The 14,299-nt window shown below is 38.5% G+C and overlaps 1 protein-coding gene and 1 pseudogene across 1 annotated transcript; one reads left to right on the top strand and one right to left on the bottom strand.

The window, feature by feature from the left end:
* Positions 1–3,045: 3,045 nt before the first annotated feature.
* On the top strand, positions 3,046–4,155 carry LOC125079258 (olfactory receptor 5B17-like; annotated as a pseudogene).
* A 6,353-nt stretch (positions 4,156–10,508) lies between these two features.
* On the bottom strand, positions 10,509–11,450 carry LOC125078992 (olfactory receptor 5B12-like). The gene has a single exon (XM_047692294.1). It carries the CDS (start codon positions 11,445–11,447, stop codon positions 10,509–10,511), a length of 939 nt encoding a protein of 312 aa, XP_047548250.1. The 5' UTR covers positions 11,448–11,450.
* Positions 11,451–14,299: the final 2,849 nt, after the last annotated feature.

Here is a 14,299-nt window from a genome sequence, read left to right on the forward strand (position 1 = left end):
GAGGTGCTCAGCAATAACCACCAGGAAACCCTGAAAGAGACAAGGTTTCCAAGACTCACAGGTCCTGGAAGTCAAGTGGCACACCTGGGGCCACACAGCAGGGTCATGGGTAGTGAGAGAGAGCAGGTCTGGATTCTCTTTTATTGAGGTCAAAGTAGGGACTTGGGTTCACTCTTTACTGGTGAATTTAAAACATAAGAGGGTAAATTTAAAGCATGGCCAGAGAAGCATATAATTAGTATTCCAATTTCAAGCAATAGATTATCTAAACCAATCACAAACTCTAAAACAAGGAGCCAGAGAGGAGATTGAGTCTAGCTTCTCATCCAGTGACTAGCAAAGTGCTTATTGAGATTGCTGTCCTTGAAGCGGTTGCCTCAATAATCAAAGCCCAAGTCAGGCACTTGCATTACAAAAAGAAAAAGAAAAAAGAAAAAGAAAAAAGAAAAACCAGCTGTCAGGGCTACACTGCACCTATGATAGATGATATTCTCATTGAGAAGGTGGTAAATTCTTCCTGTTTACTATGTGCTGACTTGCTCTCGAAGGGACACCTAACCAACAGGGTGAAATGATAATTCTTTAGACTCCAGAAGGATCTTCATGAAGCCACCAAGATCCTGACTCCATTTTCACTGTCACTTTCCCACAACCTACACTTTCATTACTTGCTCATCTGGAAAATCTGACAAGGGCAGTGACTGAAGCTACAGACATTGAAATAAGTAAGACATGAGTCTGAATCTGAACTGATCTCATACTAGATGTACAATGTGAGGAAAGCATACAACCTCTTGAATTCTCCACTTCCTTAGCCTTAAATGGGAGGGGTGTGTATGTGTGTGTGTGTGTGTGTGTGTGTGTGTGTGTGTGTACATACTCTCTCTTTCTCTATCTTTTGATATATATCTGTTTATCTACCTGTGTATCTGTCCATCCATCCATCCATCCATCCATCCCTCTTTCCATTCATTAGCTCTCTATCTTCTATCTTTCTGTCTGCGATGTCTGTCTGCCTGCCTGTTTGTCTATCTGCCTTTTCTGATTTCTGACTATATACGAGATAAACTAGCACATAAGCAGGGTGTTATGGGTCTTACTATCCCCTGGAAATCAGATCTAAGAATGGATTTATTCCAGATATGTAACCTTGGAGAAGTTAATACCTCTTTCTGTTCTTATGTTGATTATTATACACAATCAGAAAGTTGGTCAAAAGATCTGTGAAGGTGTCTTAGCTTCAACAATCTCTAACTCTCTAGGCAATTTACTAATTATATATTCTTTTCATCTCTATTGTGGCAGTTAGAAAAATCCTCCTCAGTAAGCCCACACACTAATCCTGGAGTTTGTGATTATATTCTCTTGCAAGGAAAATGGTATTATGTACATATTAAGGATTTTGAGATGGCAATATTATATTGGATTATCCATGTGGGCCTAATAAGAACATTCCAGTTATCAATGAATCTTGGAACACTGAAAAATAAATTTAAAAAATTAGAAAAAAAACATAACAAATGTTAAACAAGAAATAATAGCTTATAATATTATTGAGTGTTGGGTTCACAAAACAAATACTGTAAATTCCATACATGCAATGTATAGAGGGGCCAGAAGGAAGATAGTGACAATAATACTTTCAGAAAATGGATATCTCTCCAGAGACTTCAAATTTAAATAAAAAGATTTGAAACATTGTGCTTGCTCAAAAACAATCTACAGACTAGAGTCAACTCCCCAGACATGGATTTTCAGCCCTCGATATTTATGATCCAGCTACTTATTGACAAAAATGACAGTAAGAATGTGTCTAAGATTAAATAAGAGTCTTTCAACCTAACCTAAAATGTGGATCAAAAGGAAGAAATTATGCAAAAGAGGTCTGTGTAAGGGTTCTCACACAGAAGGGATGACAAAACCATTAACATTGGAGAGGTAGGACAGAATGAAAAAATACTGGAAGAAACAAGAGATCTGGGTGGATGAAGTGTGTGAAAATATGCAAATCAGAGGGCAAACCTACCAGACATCAAAACTCACTCACACCTTGAAGCCATGCAGTTGCCACTAACCTTCCTAAACTAACAGACACCATTGTTCCATCCTACTTGTAATATTATAGGTAGAACTCATCAGGATGGTGCTGAATACCCACATGTGCAAACTGTCTGTTATGATTACTTCTTTGAACACTCACAGGAACATGCAGGTAGGTTCCTGTATCACCTTCACCCTACTGATGGATAAAATAAGGCACAGGAAACTTAGTTTAGGACCAATGTCTCCCAGGTGGTAAATGGGAGTTCTTCTGTGTGAATACACATGCACATCAGCCCAGAGCCCAATATTTAGCTTTTGTTGACTATATTTGTCTCTAACGTTGCATGTATCTCACTGCATATACGCATATGTTTGTGGATTTCTTTGTTGTGTGACATCAAACATTAAGCTTGGTAGAATGCATACCATGATTAAGTGTAATTTGAATGAGATTGAAATCAATTCAAATTCACTGATGCCATTATGTTTGGGACCCATTCTGAATGTACCTAAGGCATGGATCTCCATAACTATGTAAACTTGAATATTCAATCTCTTTGTTGCTAAGTTTCCTGTTATATATATGGGCATAACTAATCAATCAAATGGGGATAATAAAAGGACTGAATAAATAAATACACATGAGCATACTGAAGTGAATATAATTAGAGGACTCAAAACATCTGATTTAGGAGTTCCATCCATTCCAGGCATGTGAGCTTGGACAGCTCATTGTCACTTCCTGTGACTCAATTTACTCATATACAAAAATAAGAAGGTAGGAAGATGATTGGTGATGAACCTTACTCTACAAAAGTCTATTCTTGTTTGGATAAGTTATCACTAAATTGCATTGTCATTCACATGCTTAAAATGGAGAATATTCAAAAATAAATTACAGCAATAATAAAGAAATGCTCATGCAACTTTTCTTTATTGATCATTCTGTTCTCCTACTTCTTGTTGCCACAGAGCATCTCATGATTCTCAAATTTCACATCCATGAAGAACAATACAGAGGTGACTGATTTCATCCTGCGGGGACTAACCACTGCCCCAGAACTGCAGAGTTCTCTCTTTATAATGTTCACCCTCATTTACTTTGTCACTCTGGTTGGGAACTGGAGATGATCATATTGATCTTGCTAAAACCTCATCTCCACACTCCCGTGTACATTTCCCTCAGTAACCTATCTCTGGTGGACTTTTGTTATTCCTCAACAGTCACTTCCAAAGTCATGGCTGGACTCCTTATGGAAGACAAGGTCATCTCCTACCTTGCATTTGCTGTCCAGATGTTCCTTGTTGTAGTCTTTCCCATGGGGAAAATTACATTTTAGCCTCAATGGCTTAAGACTGCTACACAGCATTAGAATACCACCATGACAACAGGTGGATGAGTTTGTCTGGCCATAGGCTGCTATGTCTATGGTTTTCTGATTGCTTCTTTTGATGTAGGAGACACATTCCATTTTCCTACTGTAAGTACCACCCCTCCTATCCATCACTTTTTTTGTGCTATTCCTGTACTCATGGCTCTCTCTTGTTTGATAGACATGTCAGTGAGTTGATTCTTGTCTTTGTGGCAATCTTCCACATCTTTTTTGCTCTTCTGGTTATCTTGATTTCCTACCTGTTCATTTTCTTTAAAAAGTTTTTATTTATTTATTTGACAGAGATCACAAGTAGGCAGAGAGGCAGGCAGAGAGAGAGGAGGGAAGCAGGCTCCCTGATGAGCAGAGAGCCTGATGCGGGCCTCGACTCCAGGACCCTGAGATCATGACCTGAGCCGAAGGCAGAGGCTTTAACCCACCGAGCCATCCAGGCACCCCTACCTGTTATTTTTATCACCATCCTGAAGATGCCTTTAGTGGAGGGGTACCTGAAGACTATATACATCCACTTGTGCCTCCCACCTTACTGCAGTGTCCATCTTCTATAGGACAGCAATGTTCATGTACTCCATGGAAACAAACAAAATCACATCTGTTTTCTATACTATGGTCATCCCCATGCTAAATCCTGTGGTGTATAGCCTAAGACAAAGAAGTCAAGAATGTTTTCAAGAAGGTTGTTGAGAAGACAAAATCATCTCTAAGCTTAATCTTTTAGGGTTGTAGGATCCACAGTGACCCAGTTTCATTCTTGTCAGATCTTCTTCATGCACTAACTCACAGTTTACAGCCTACACAGCATTTGTATTACTAACATACTTTCCTCTTCAATACTCTGTCATTGAAAAAGAAGAGAGGGTGTCCAGTTGAGTAATATCTGGATGAGAATAACCATGAGGGCCTTAAATATTTAATGATGATGTTTATGATGAACCTCTTTAATTTTATGTGACTTATTCATATGTTCACATTTTCTGTACCATATTCTAATGGAAGTATATATGGAAAACAGAGCTCAAACCCATGAAGACAAGTGTATGCAAAGATCCCATGTGTGCACATACAGGCAAGATTGGGAAATTTGTTAAAGGAAGTAGCTGTGGTATCACTAGTTTTTAATTTAAAAAGTTAAATTAATCTAGATCAGAATATAAATTAATGTCTAACACTTTTAAATTTAAATTCAATTAGCCAACTTATAGTACATCATTATTTTCAGTGTAGTGTTCAATAATTTACCAATTGTGTATATATTTTTTATTTCTCTAGTTAAAAAAAAATCCTAAGTATACAAAATGAAGAAAAACATGAATGGAAAGAAAAAGAAAAACTTTTAAATAAAGACATATGCTTTCTCTTGGCATATTTCCTCAGAGATATATAATAACTTAAAGGAGTTAATATCTTTGGCTTCAGTAAGTCATTTGGTACAAAAAGTATGGTCACATGATAACTTTTTTAAAGTGAGAAGAAAGGGGAGATCAATTGATAATAAAGCATAAAGACTACCAACTCTTCAAAAGTGTAAGATAAATGCCCTAAGTAATGATCATGTTATCTATTTTTCTTTCTGGAAATGCTATAAGAAAGCTAGTGCTCCCCATGCAGGGACACATTAGTTCCAGATGAGCTACATTATGCCCTGCCATTCTCCTACTCCATCCCTCCTCTTCACTCACATTGAGTTCCCTGCTGTTCCTGGACAATCCAAACTCCCTCCTGCCTCAGGGTCTTTGTATTTGCTACTGCCAATGCTCAGAAAGCTTCCTCACTTCCCTTAGGTCTTTGCTTAAATGTTAACATATCATAGTCACTCCACCCCCCATGGACACTGTTCCCAGCTTGCTTTACTCTTTATAGTCCTGATTACTCCTCAACTCTTTCTATTTATTTGTTAGCTTGTTTATTCATTTACCTATCTACCTAGAATATACACTGCACAAAAAGAGTGGCTTTGTCTACTTTATTAACAACTGTATCCCCAATAACTAAATTATGGTCTGGTTTGTACTAATTCCTCAACAAACACTAGTTAATGAATAAACTAATTGTTTGAGTCCAGCAGCAAATATACTTGAACACTGATAAATATACCAATTATCCATTATAATATTCTTTACAAAAGAATTCTAGAACATTTCATGAGACATGGTTGGTTTTCTTCTATATTCTTTCATTTGGTATCTGAATTTCCCACTTTTGGACAAATTAATTTTTGGAAATTACACTATCAAGTGGATCATATCAAACCATCTTAATTCTTTTCTATTAGGAATATCTCATTAGATGAAAAATAATACATGAAATAAATTCTGTTTAGTACATCATTAACAGCCAAAAATGGGACTACAGATTTCCTGATTCAATTTATAAAATTCTTTAATAATGATTATTCATCTATTTCCAGTTATTTCAAATACCCACTGAAAATGTAAGCAAGATAACAAGCAATGTAAGATAATGTTTTACCACATTAAATGTAAACTACCTCAATGTGCTAATAACTCTGTATTTTATTTGATGTTCAGTTGAGCTCAATTTTATTATAAAGGTACCCAAAGGAATTTTTATCCATGTGTTCTTTTCCTATCTTTATAAAATTAGAAGTACTTAACTTCTGAAGACTTGCAAAATTGTGCTTGAATGTCCTGAGAGGGTCATGCTGGTGTTAGTGGGGATAGAGTGGTATCACACAAGTGTCTGGGCCTAAAGTCTGTGAAAATGGTGGTTTCTCTTCTGGAACCATTTCTTAACTGTTATTTGAAATAATTTTTTTTCTTTTGCTTTATTTCATTTAAGCATAGTTGACATTCATTGTCACATTAGTTTTAGGTGTACAACAATTGTGATTCAACCACTATATGTTATGCCATGCTCACAAGTGTAGCTCCCATCCAGCAGCATGCCATGCTATTACAATACCATTGCCTACATTCTCCATACTGTACCTTTTATTCTCATGACTTATTCATTTCGTAACTGGAAGCCTGTGTCTCCCACTCCCCTTAAACCATTTGCCCATTCCCCAAAGCCTCTTCCCTCTGGCAAGCATCAATTGTTCTTTGTATTTATATGTCTGATTCAGCTTTTGTTTGTTGATGATTTGTTTTGTTCTTTAGATTCCACCTATAAGAGAAATCATATGGTATTTGTCTTTCTCCAACTTATTTCACTTAACATAATACCCTGTGTTGTCACAAGTGGCAAGATCTCATCTTTTCTTATGGAGGAGTAATACTCCATTGTATGTATGTACAACACCTTCTTCATCCATTCTTCTACAGATGGACACTTGGGGTACTTCCATATCTTGGCTACTGTAAATAATGCTGCAGTTAACATAGGGGTGCATATATTCTAATTAATGTTATTTGCATAATTAGCATTAGTGTAATTAGCATATTTTATAATTAGTGTTTTCATTTATTTGGGTAATAACTAGTAGTGGAATTATTAGACATATGGGAAATAAGGGAGCCTTCACCCACAATGCTTAGAACTGCAGTGGAGTGTTGGGGAGGACCAGGAGCAGATTTATTAGCACTGGGGCATAAAAAATAGACTTGGTTTACAAGAGCAACTAGAATATAAAAGTTCTAGCTTTAGTGCCCTGCCGAAGCAGGGAAGCTACCAGAACTCTTGGTCAGAGGTCTGGTGAGTACAAGAGTTCACAATCCTCCTCCCTGCTGAGAGCACCAAAGGGAGCAAGATCCTGATGCCACAGCAGGTCTATCCCTCAGTAGAACCTGAACCCACACCAGCCCTGGATGCCTGGGCTCAGGGAAGAAAAAAAAATTCCTTTTAAAGGAGTAATTAGCATATGAGAGAGCCAAACTATACCTCCCACAAAGAACTAGGGAACTGCTGAACTCTCTTGAGGTTGGAGGGGCTGGTGAGCACCAGGTAATGTATCTTTAATTTTGAAAATAATTTCAGATTTTCAAAATATTTTCTGAGATATTATAGACAAGTCCTGCATACCTCTCACCCAGCTTCCCCTAGTGTTAACATCTTACTTTATCATAATACACTAGTCAAAACAAAGAAACCAGCATTGATACACTACTGGTCTCTAAACTTCAAGAACTCATTCAGATTATTATTTTTGACTTATGTCATTTTGCTCTTATAGGGTCCAGTCCAGGATCCAACCCTGTATATATTGTCCTGTCTCCTTAGTCTTCTCTGATCTGTGACAGTGTCTCAGGCTTTCCTGGATTTTCACTATCTTAATAGCTTTGAGGGTTACTGCTCAGGTAGAAGGTATTTCAATTTAGATTTGTCTGATTTTGTTGGTCATGACTACACAAAGGTTTATTATTGAAAGAGAGAATTGCTGTTCTTATCACATCTGATCAGGAGACACATATTACCAACATGACTCGTCACTGGGGATCTTAACCTTAATCACCTAAACCAGATACATTTGCCAGGTGCTTCAGTGTAATGCTACCTTTTCCCACTGTGCTGTGTATTTTAGAAATAAGTCACTAAGTTCAGGCCATACTCATGGTAAAAGGGACTATACTCCACCTCCTAAGAGAAGGCTAAATATATTATTTAGGATTTTTAAAAATTATTTTTATTAACATATAATGTATCATTTGCCCCAGGGGTACAGGTCTGTGAATCATCAGGCTTACACATTTCACAGCAGTCACCATAGCACATACCCTCCCCAATGTCAAGGATTTTTTTATAAGGGAGATTAGTTTGTTTGTTTATATCAGCATGTACTTAACATTTTTCTGCTTTATACTTTGGGGTACAATGTAGTCCTGTGTTATTTACTTTCTTTTTCAAATGGTTCCATCTTTGGCCACTGGGAGCACTTTCAGTTTTACTCTTGCTGCCTTTTGATACACCCAACCCTCTTGTTTTCTGAGCTCCTCCTTACTTTCTGGAACTACGAGACACTCCAGACTCCTCTTGTGGTATTCCTGTCCTAACCCAGTAATCAGCTCTTTCTCCAAAGGGCCCATCTCACTCTCAGTTGTAACTCAAAAGAACCCAAATCCTCTAGCCTTCTTTCCTTTAACTAGTAGATTAAATAACAACTAGCTACAGGAGGCTGAGTACCTTCCTAAATGGTTTTGAGGTGTCTTTGAGTAGAGACTGTGTGTGTGTGTTTAAGCTTTCTTTTTGTCCCTCAGTTTCTGTTCCAAATCCCTGTCTTTATCTCACTTGTTCATCACTTCAAGCACTATACTACCTTCTGTGTTTCTTCTTTTCCTGTCTCTACACTGCTTTTCCCAAAGGTGCTTTCCTCCCCCTCCTTCATTCTTCCAAAGAACTTGTTGCAATAATCTTGTACTCAGCAAAATGGAGGGGAAGTGAAGCCAAGAACAGTGACTTGCTGCAAAGTAGGCATTTGCTATAACTGATGCTCAGGTTCATGAAGCATCATCTGTTGTCAAAACATCTCTTCTCAGTCATCTCCTGAAACCTTGGCTTCCCATCATATTGTTAAGCTCTGTCCATCTCTCTTCTCAAAGTTCAAAGTCTCAAAGCCCTATCCCCCTAGCTGTTCTGGGAAAAGACAACATACATTTGCATCATCAGTAATGCATGTTGGGAAAATAATTAGAAACACGGTAAAGCAAAGAATAATCATGGACTAGATTGTAGAGAATATATATATATTTTTTTAAGATTTTATTTATTTGTCAGAGAGAGAGGAAGAGAGAGCGAGCGCAGGCAGACAGAATGGCAGGCAGAGGCAGAGGGAGAAGCAGGCTCCCTGCCGAGCAAGGAGCCCGATGCAGGACTCGATCCCAGGACGCTGGGATCATGACCTGAGCCGAAAGCAGCTGCTTAACCAACTGAGCCACCCAGGCGTCCCTGTAGAGAATATATTTAATGAGATTTGTGCTCCCACCATCCAGCCCAAACCACTCAAAGTCACCCACCAACTTCCTATCACTATGGCCTATTTCCAGTTCTTAGTCTTACTATTGCTTAAACTACCAGTGGCTCTGACACAATCATTTCCACTTAATGCATTTCTCATCACTTGGTTTCTAGAATGCCACTCACCTCCACTGGCTATTCATCTCTCTGATCTTTTATTGAGAAAGTTCCAGGTCTTAGAAACTCAGGTTCAGTTACTAGCTATGTGGCAGTATCCTGCCTTTCCCCAGAAAACAATTTTTTTTCCCATAGTATTGAGATTTCAGCAAAGCAACCTGTCTTTTAGACAGAGATTCAATTTTGAAGTTGATTTTGCTGGTTGTTTTTGTGGCCTTATGACTGAATCCTTGCCAACGGAATGTACTCAGAAGTCATAAAGACAATGACTATATCACTTTCTTAAAAAGACAATATTTTTCCTTCAACTTATCTGTTCCTCCTTTCCTCCAGACAGAAGAGCAATGATGAGGACAGGCTCAACACTCAACATTATAGGAGATGGTAGAGAGAGGTTAGGTGGACTGAACCTGGCCCTGAATGACAAAGACACACCAGCTAGCCAGACAGTTCATTTTCACATTGCTACATTCGCTTCCACTATTTGAGAATAAATTGCTATGGCATTTAAGCCACTGTATTTTCGCTTTCTTTGTTTAATCTAATTTCTAATTGTGGGAGATAAACTATGGGCACAAATTCTTTGCAACTGTTTCCCTCAAGAGGTGGAGCCTTTCTTCATGCTTACATTGGGGCCAACTCTTTGACACCAATGATTAGTATAATGTGGTAGAGAAAATGTTTGAGTCGGGAGTCTAGAAAGAAACCATTCAGTTTTACTTTCACACTGAAAACATGTAACAAAGTTGGTCCATCCTCTGGAGGATGGAAGAGCATCTGGAAAAGAGATGGACGGCAACCAAATTCAACAGTTAGAAATGTGAATAGAAATGTGAGTTAGAAATTTGAACCCTTCAGCCCAGCTGACCATGCAGAAGACATGCAACCTCATGAGTGAGCCTATATGAAAACAGCAAAGGAACTATCCCGCCAACCACGGAATTATGAGAAATAATAAACTGTTGTTTTTGGAATTGTGATATTTTGCTACACAACAATAGATAACTGATTAACTATACAGCTTTTATAATGTCTCTAATTGATCTATGGGTTGAACAGAATCTTCAGTTTCTTAGCGGTTTTCCTGAAAGCATTATTCACCTCTTTATTCCTCAGACTATAGACAATGGGGTTCAACATGGGGACTATTATTGTATAGAACACAGATGCCATTTGATCATTGTCCATAGAATGACTAGAATTGGGTTGTAAGTACATGAACATGACAGTCCCGTAGAAGATGGTTACAGCAGTGAAGTGTGAGGCACAGGTAGAGAAGGCTTTCTTCCTTCCCTCAGCTGAGCGCATCCTCAGGATGACAATGAAGATGAACAGATAGGAGGTCAAGATAACTATAAGGGCAAAACAGACATTGAAAGCTGCTAATATAAAGAGTACAATCTCATTTATATAGATATCAGAGCAGGAGAGAGCCAGAATTGGGGGGATATCACAGAAAAAATGATGGACCACATTGGAATGGCAGAAGGAGAGGCAGAAGGTGAATCCAGTGTGGATAGCAGATTCAACAAAGCCCCAGGCATAGCAGCCTACTGCCATTTGAGCACACAAGCTCGTGGTCATAGAAGTGGTATAATGTAAGGGTTTACATACCGCAGCATGCCGATCATAAGCCATGGCAGCTAACAGGAAACAGTCTACACTGGCAAAAGCCACAAAGAAGAACATCTGAGCAACACATCCACCATAGCAGATGACTTTATCCCCTGTGAGAAACGCAGCCATCACCTTGGGAGTAACAGCCGAGGAGTAAGCACAGTCCACCAGAGAGAGGTTACTGAGGAAAATATACATGGGAGTGTGGAGGCGAGAGTCCAACAGAATCAACGTGATCATCCCAAGATTTCCAATGAGAGTAGCAAGATAAATGAAAGTGAATGTTATGAAAAGAGGGACTTGCATTTCTGGGCTGTCAGTCAGTCCCAAGAGCCTAAACTCATTCACCTCGGTGCTGTTCTCCATAGATACTATTTGAAACTATGGTTCACCTGTCAAAACCAGAAGGCAAAATGGATAAATTACTTATGCATGGAAAATGACCCAAATGTCATGAGTGCATCATGACACCATTACCAGTACAGGGTTCCCAGTAACCCAGAGACTGGCATCTTCTGACCTTCATCTTTCAATGTGTAAGGGTACATACATACTTGTCAGTTCCTGACCCCACTGAGATATTCCAAATTACCACTCAGTTATCTTCAAAATGACTATTGCTTTTTTTTTTAAAGATTTTATTTATTTATTTGACAGAGAGAAATCACAAGTAGGCAGAGAGGCAGGCAGAGAGAGAGGAGGAAGCAGGCTCCCTGCTGAGCAGAAAGCCCGATGTGGGGCTTGAACCCAGAACCTGGGATCATGACCTGAGCTGAAGGCAGCGGCTTAACCCACTGAGCCAACCAGGTGCCCCACTATTGCTTTTTTTTATGTGGGTTGAAGTTTTCTGTGATCTTCATATTATCACCTTGGAAAAACAACATAAATGTTCCTGAGCTTTAATTTCTTTGCATGAAAAAATTAAGTGGGCACTGTGTTTCCTACTTTTACAATATTACAAGATTCTTACAGCAATTTTAAAAGGCACTTTGAAAACAACACAGGTATTTCCAAAGGCAGCATATTGTTATAGTGAAGATCATGGTCTCTGGGTGACCTGTCTGCATTCAAATCCTGACATTTCCACTTGCAAGCTGGTAACTCTGGGCAAGTCACAGTCTTTCTATGTGTCAGTTTAAAACAGGTGACAATAATAGTACTTCACAAGGCTGTTTGGAGAATTTAATGAGTTGATATGTTTAAATCACCCAAAATACGGCTTAATAGCATGTAATAAATCATGTTTTATTATTATTAAATATTATTAATAGTATATATAAGGTTGTTGGAAAAAATAACAAAAGAAACCCAACACAATTATTGGACCCATACTACTAAAGAAATTTACGTGGTTGAATGACCTCATAACTTAAATTCAAATATGTTTAAACAAGCATACTATTTTTTAAAATATTAACAACAAAAAATTGGGAGTTGAGCATCAGGAATGATAATAGGTACAAATGTTGAGATGCCATCATTCATGGCCTGACTACTGCAAAAGGAATCTGTTGAAAGTTATACCAATTATTTCAGCCAACTGTATAATCTCATCATAAAATAGCCTCCACAATTCTCAGAATCCAGGCTACATATCTGGTTAACACTAATGAAGTCTTCCACAAAGAATCCCTTAATGCCAGAATTATTCAGTCCTGGCTCTCCTTCCCTCACACTCCACTTGTAGTCCATGAGTATATCTTGTTATCTCTACCTTCAAATTATAGCCCAAATTAATGTCCTTGTCACCAACTCTCGTGTACCTGCTCTAAGCCATGCCATCACTTAGGCCATGTGTGGTAAGAACTAGTCCTGCAGTGGGTCACTGGGAAAGGTAAGAAGAGAAAGTCTGAGGTGAGATGCAGATACGGGAGCTGAAAGATGGTGGGAACCAAGGAGTAGCTATTGGAGATGCCAAAGTTTTGTCTTTTCAAGTAGTTGATAAATCTGTCCCATAGGCCATGTCTTTTTAATACTAACAATAATAATATTAGCAGAGCATCTGGGTGGCTCAGTCAGTTGAGCGTCAGACTCTTGGTTTCAGCTCAGGTCATGATCTCAGGGTTGTGATCTCAGGGTCATGTTCTTGGGATCATGAGCTCAAGCCCTGTACCAGGCTCCATGCTCAGCATGGAGTCTGCTTGAGATTCTCTTTCCCTCTCCCTCTGCTCTTCCCTACTGCTGCTCACTTGTGCTCTCTCTCACTCTCTCAAAATAAATAAACAGATCTTGGGAAAAAAAACAATAATACAAGCAGTAATGGGTAGCCAGGCATTACTGCTACTTATTCACAGAGGTCTACAACCTTTGATAGAGAGCTTCTGCAAAGCCTGTGCTAAGTCATACACGAGACTATGCTTTAATAGCACAGGACCAGACACTTCAGAATGTGCTTCATTAACAGGCTCAATAAACAAATCATTCAGAGATTCACTCATTCATTCATGTATTCATTTATTCATCTGTTCACTCATTACCTCAATAAACGTGGACGGAGTCCTCACCAGTTTCTAAATGCTCTCCTAAGTGCAGGGATGTTAAATGATGAGAAAAATACTATCTCTATTATTTGAAAAAAAGCACCATTTTCCTAATCAATAAAGGTTGCTGTAACATCTGAACTGTAGCTGAGCAGTTTGGAAGCATGAGAATATTAAAGCCTGGGATATTAAACTCTGAAAAATCCATGGGAAGGTGTTGCCCTTGTAACTTCACATAGCACATCTTCTGATACTACAATCTAAACAGAACAGAGAACTGAGCTATATATTTACCTTGCCCTTCAAGGAAGGTGACACAATTTCATTTATGATCTTCAAATTGCTAGTGCCACTCAAAAAGAAAGAAAGTGTCCCATTGATCTCCTTGCTTAATGTCTGGTCACAAAGCTTGAGGTTCTCTAGAGGAGGGGAGATACAAAGAAAAGGTAATTACTCAATGGGTATTATAAAATATTCTCCAACTTGTCACACAGAGATGCTGCCATGAGGAAAAACAGGAGAAAGTTTCTGAATGGACTCTGTAAAGTGCTGAACCATTCCAAGAAAGAATCATCCTACCCACCATGGACGACATTATAGCTTGGGATTTTTATCCCTGCTCATTTAACAGGCTCAGAGTATTAAGTCTGTGAAATAAGGTCACTTAGTAAAATGGACAACCTTTTACATGAAGATTCACAAAAAGAACACCAAAGAACCTTTGACATACAGACTGGT

This window comes from Lutra lutra, chromosome 10, assembly GCF_902655055.1.
Source record: "Lutra lutra chromosome 10, mLutLut1.2, whole genome shotgun sequence".
Classification (NCBI taxonomy): domain Eukaryota; kingdom Metazoa; phylum Chordata; class Mammalia; order Carnivora; family Mustelidae; genus Lutra; species Lutra lutra.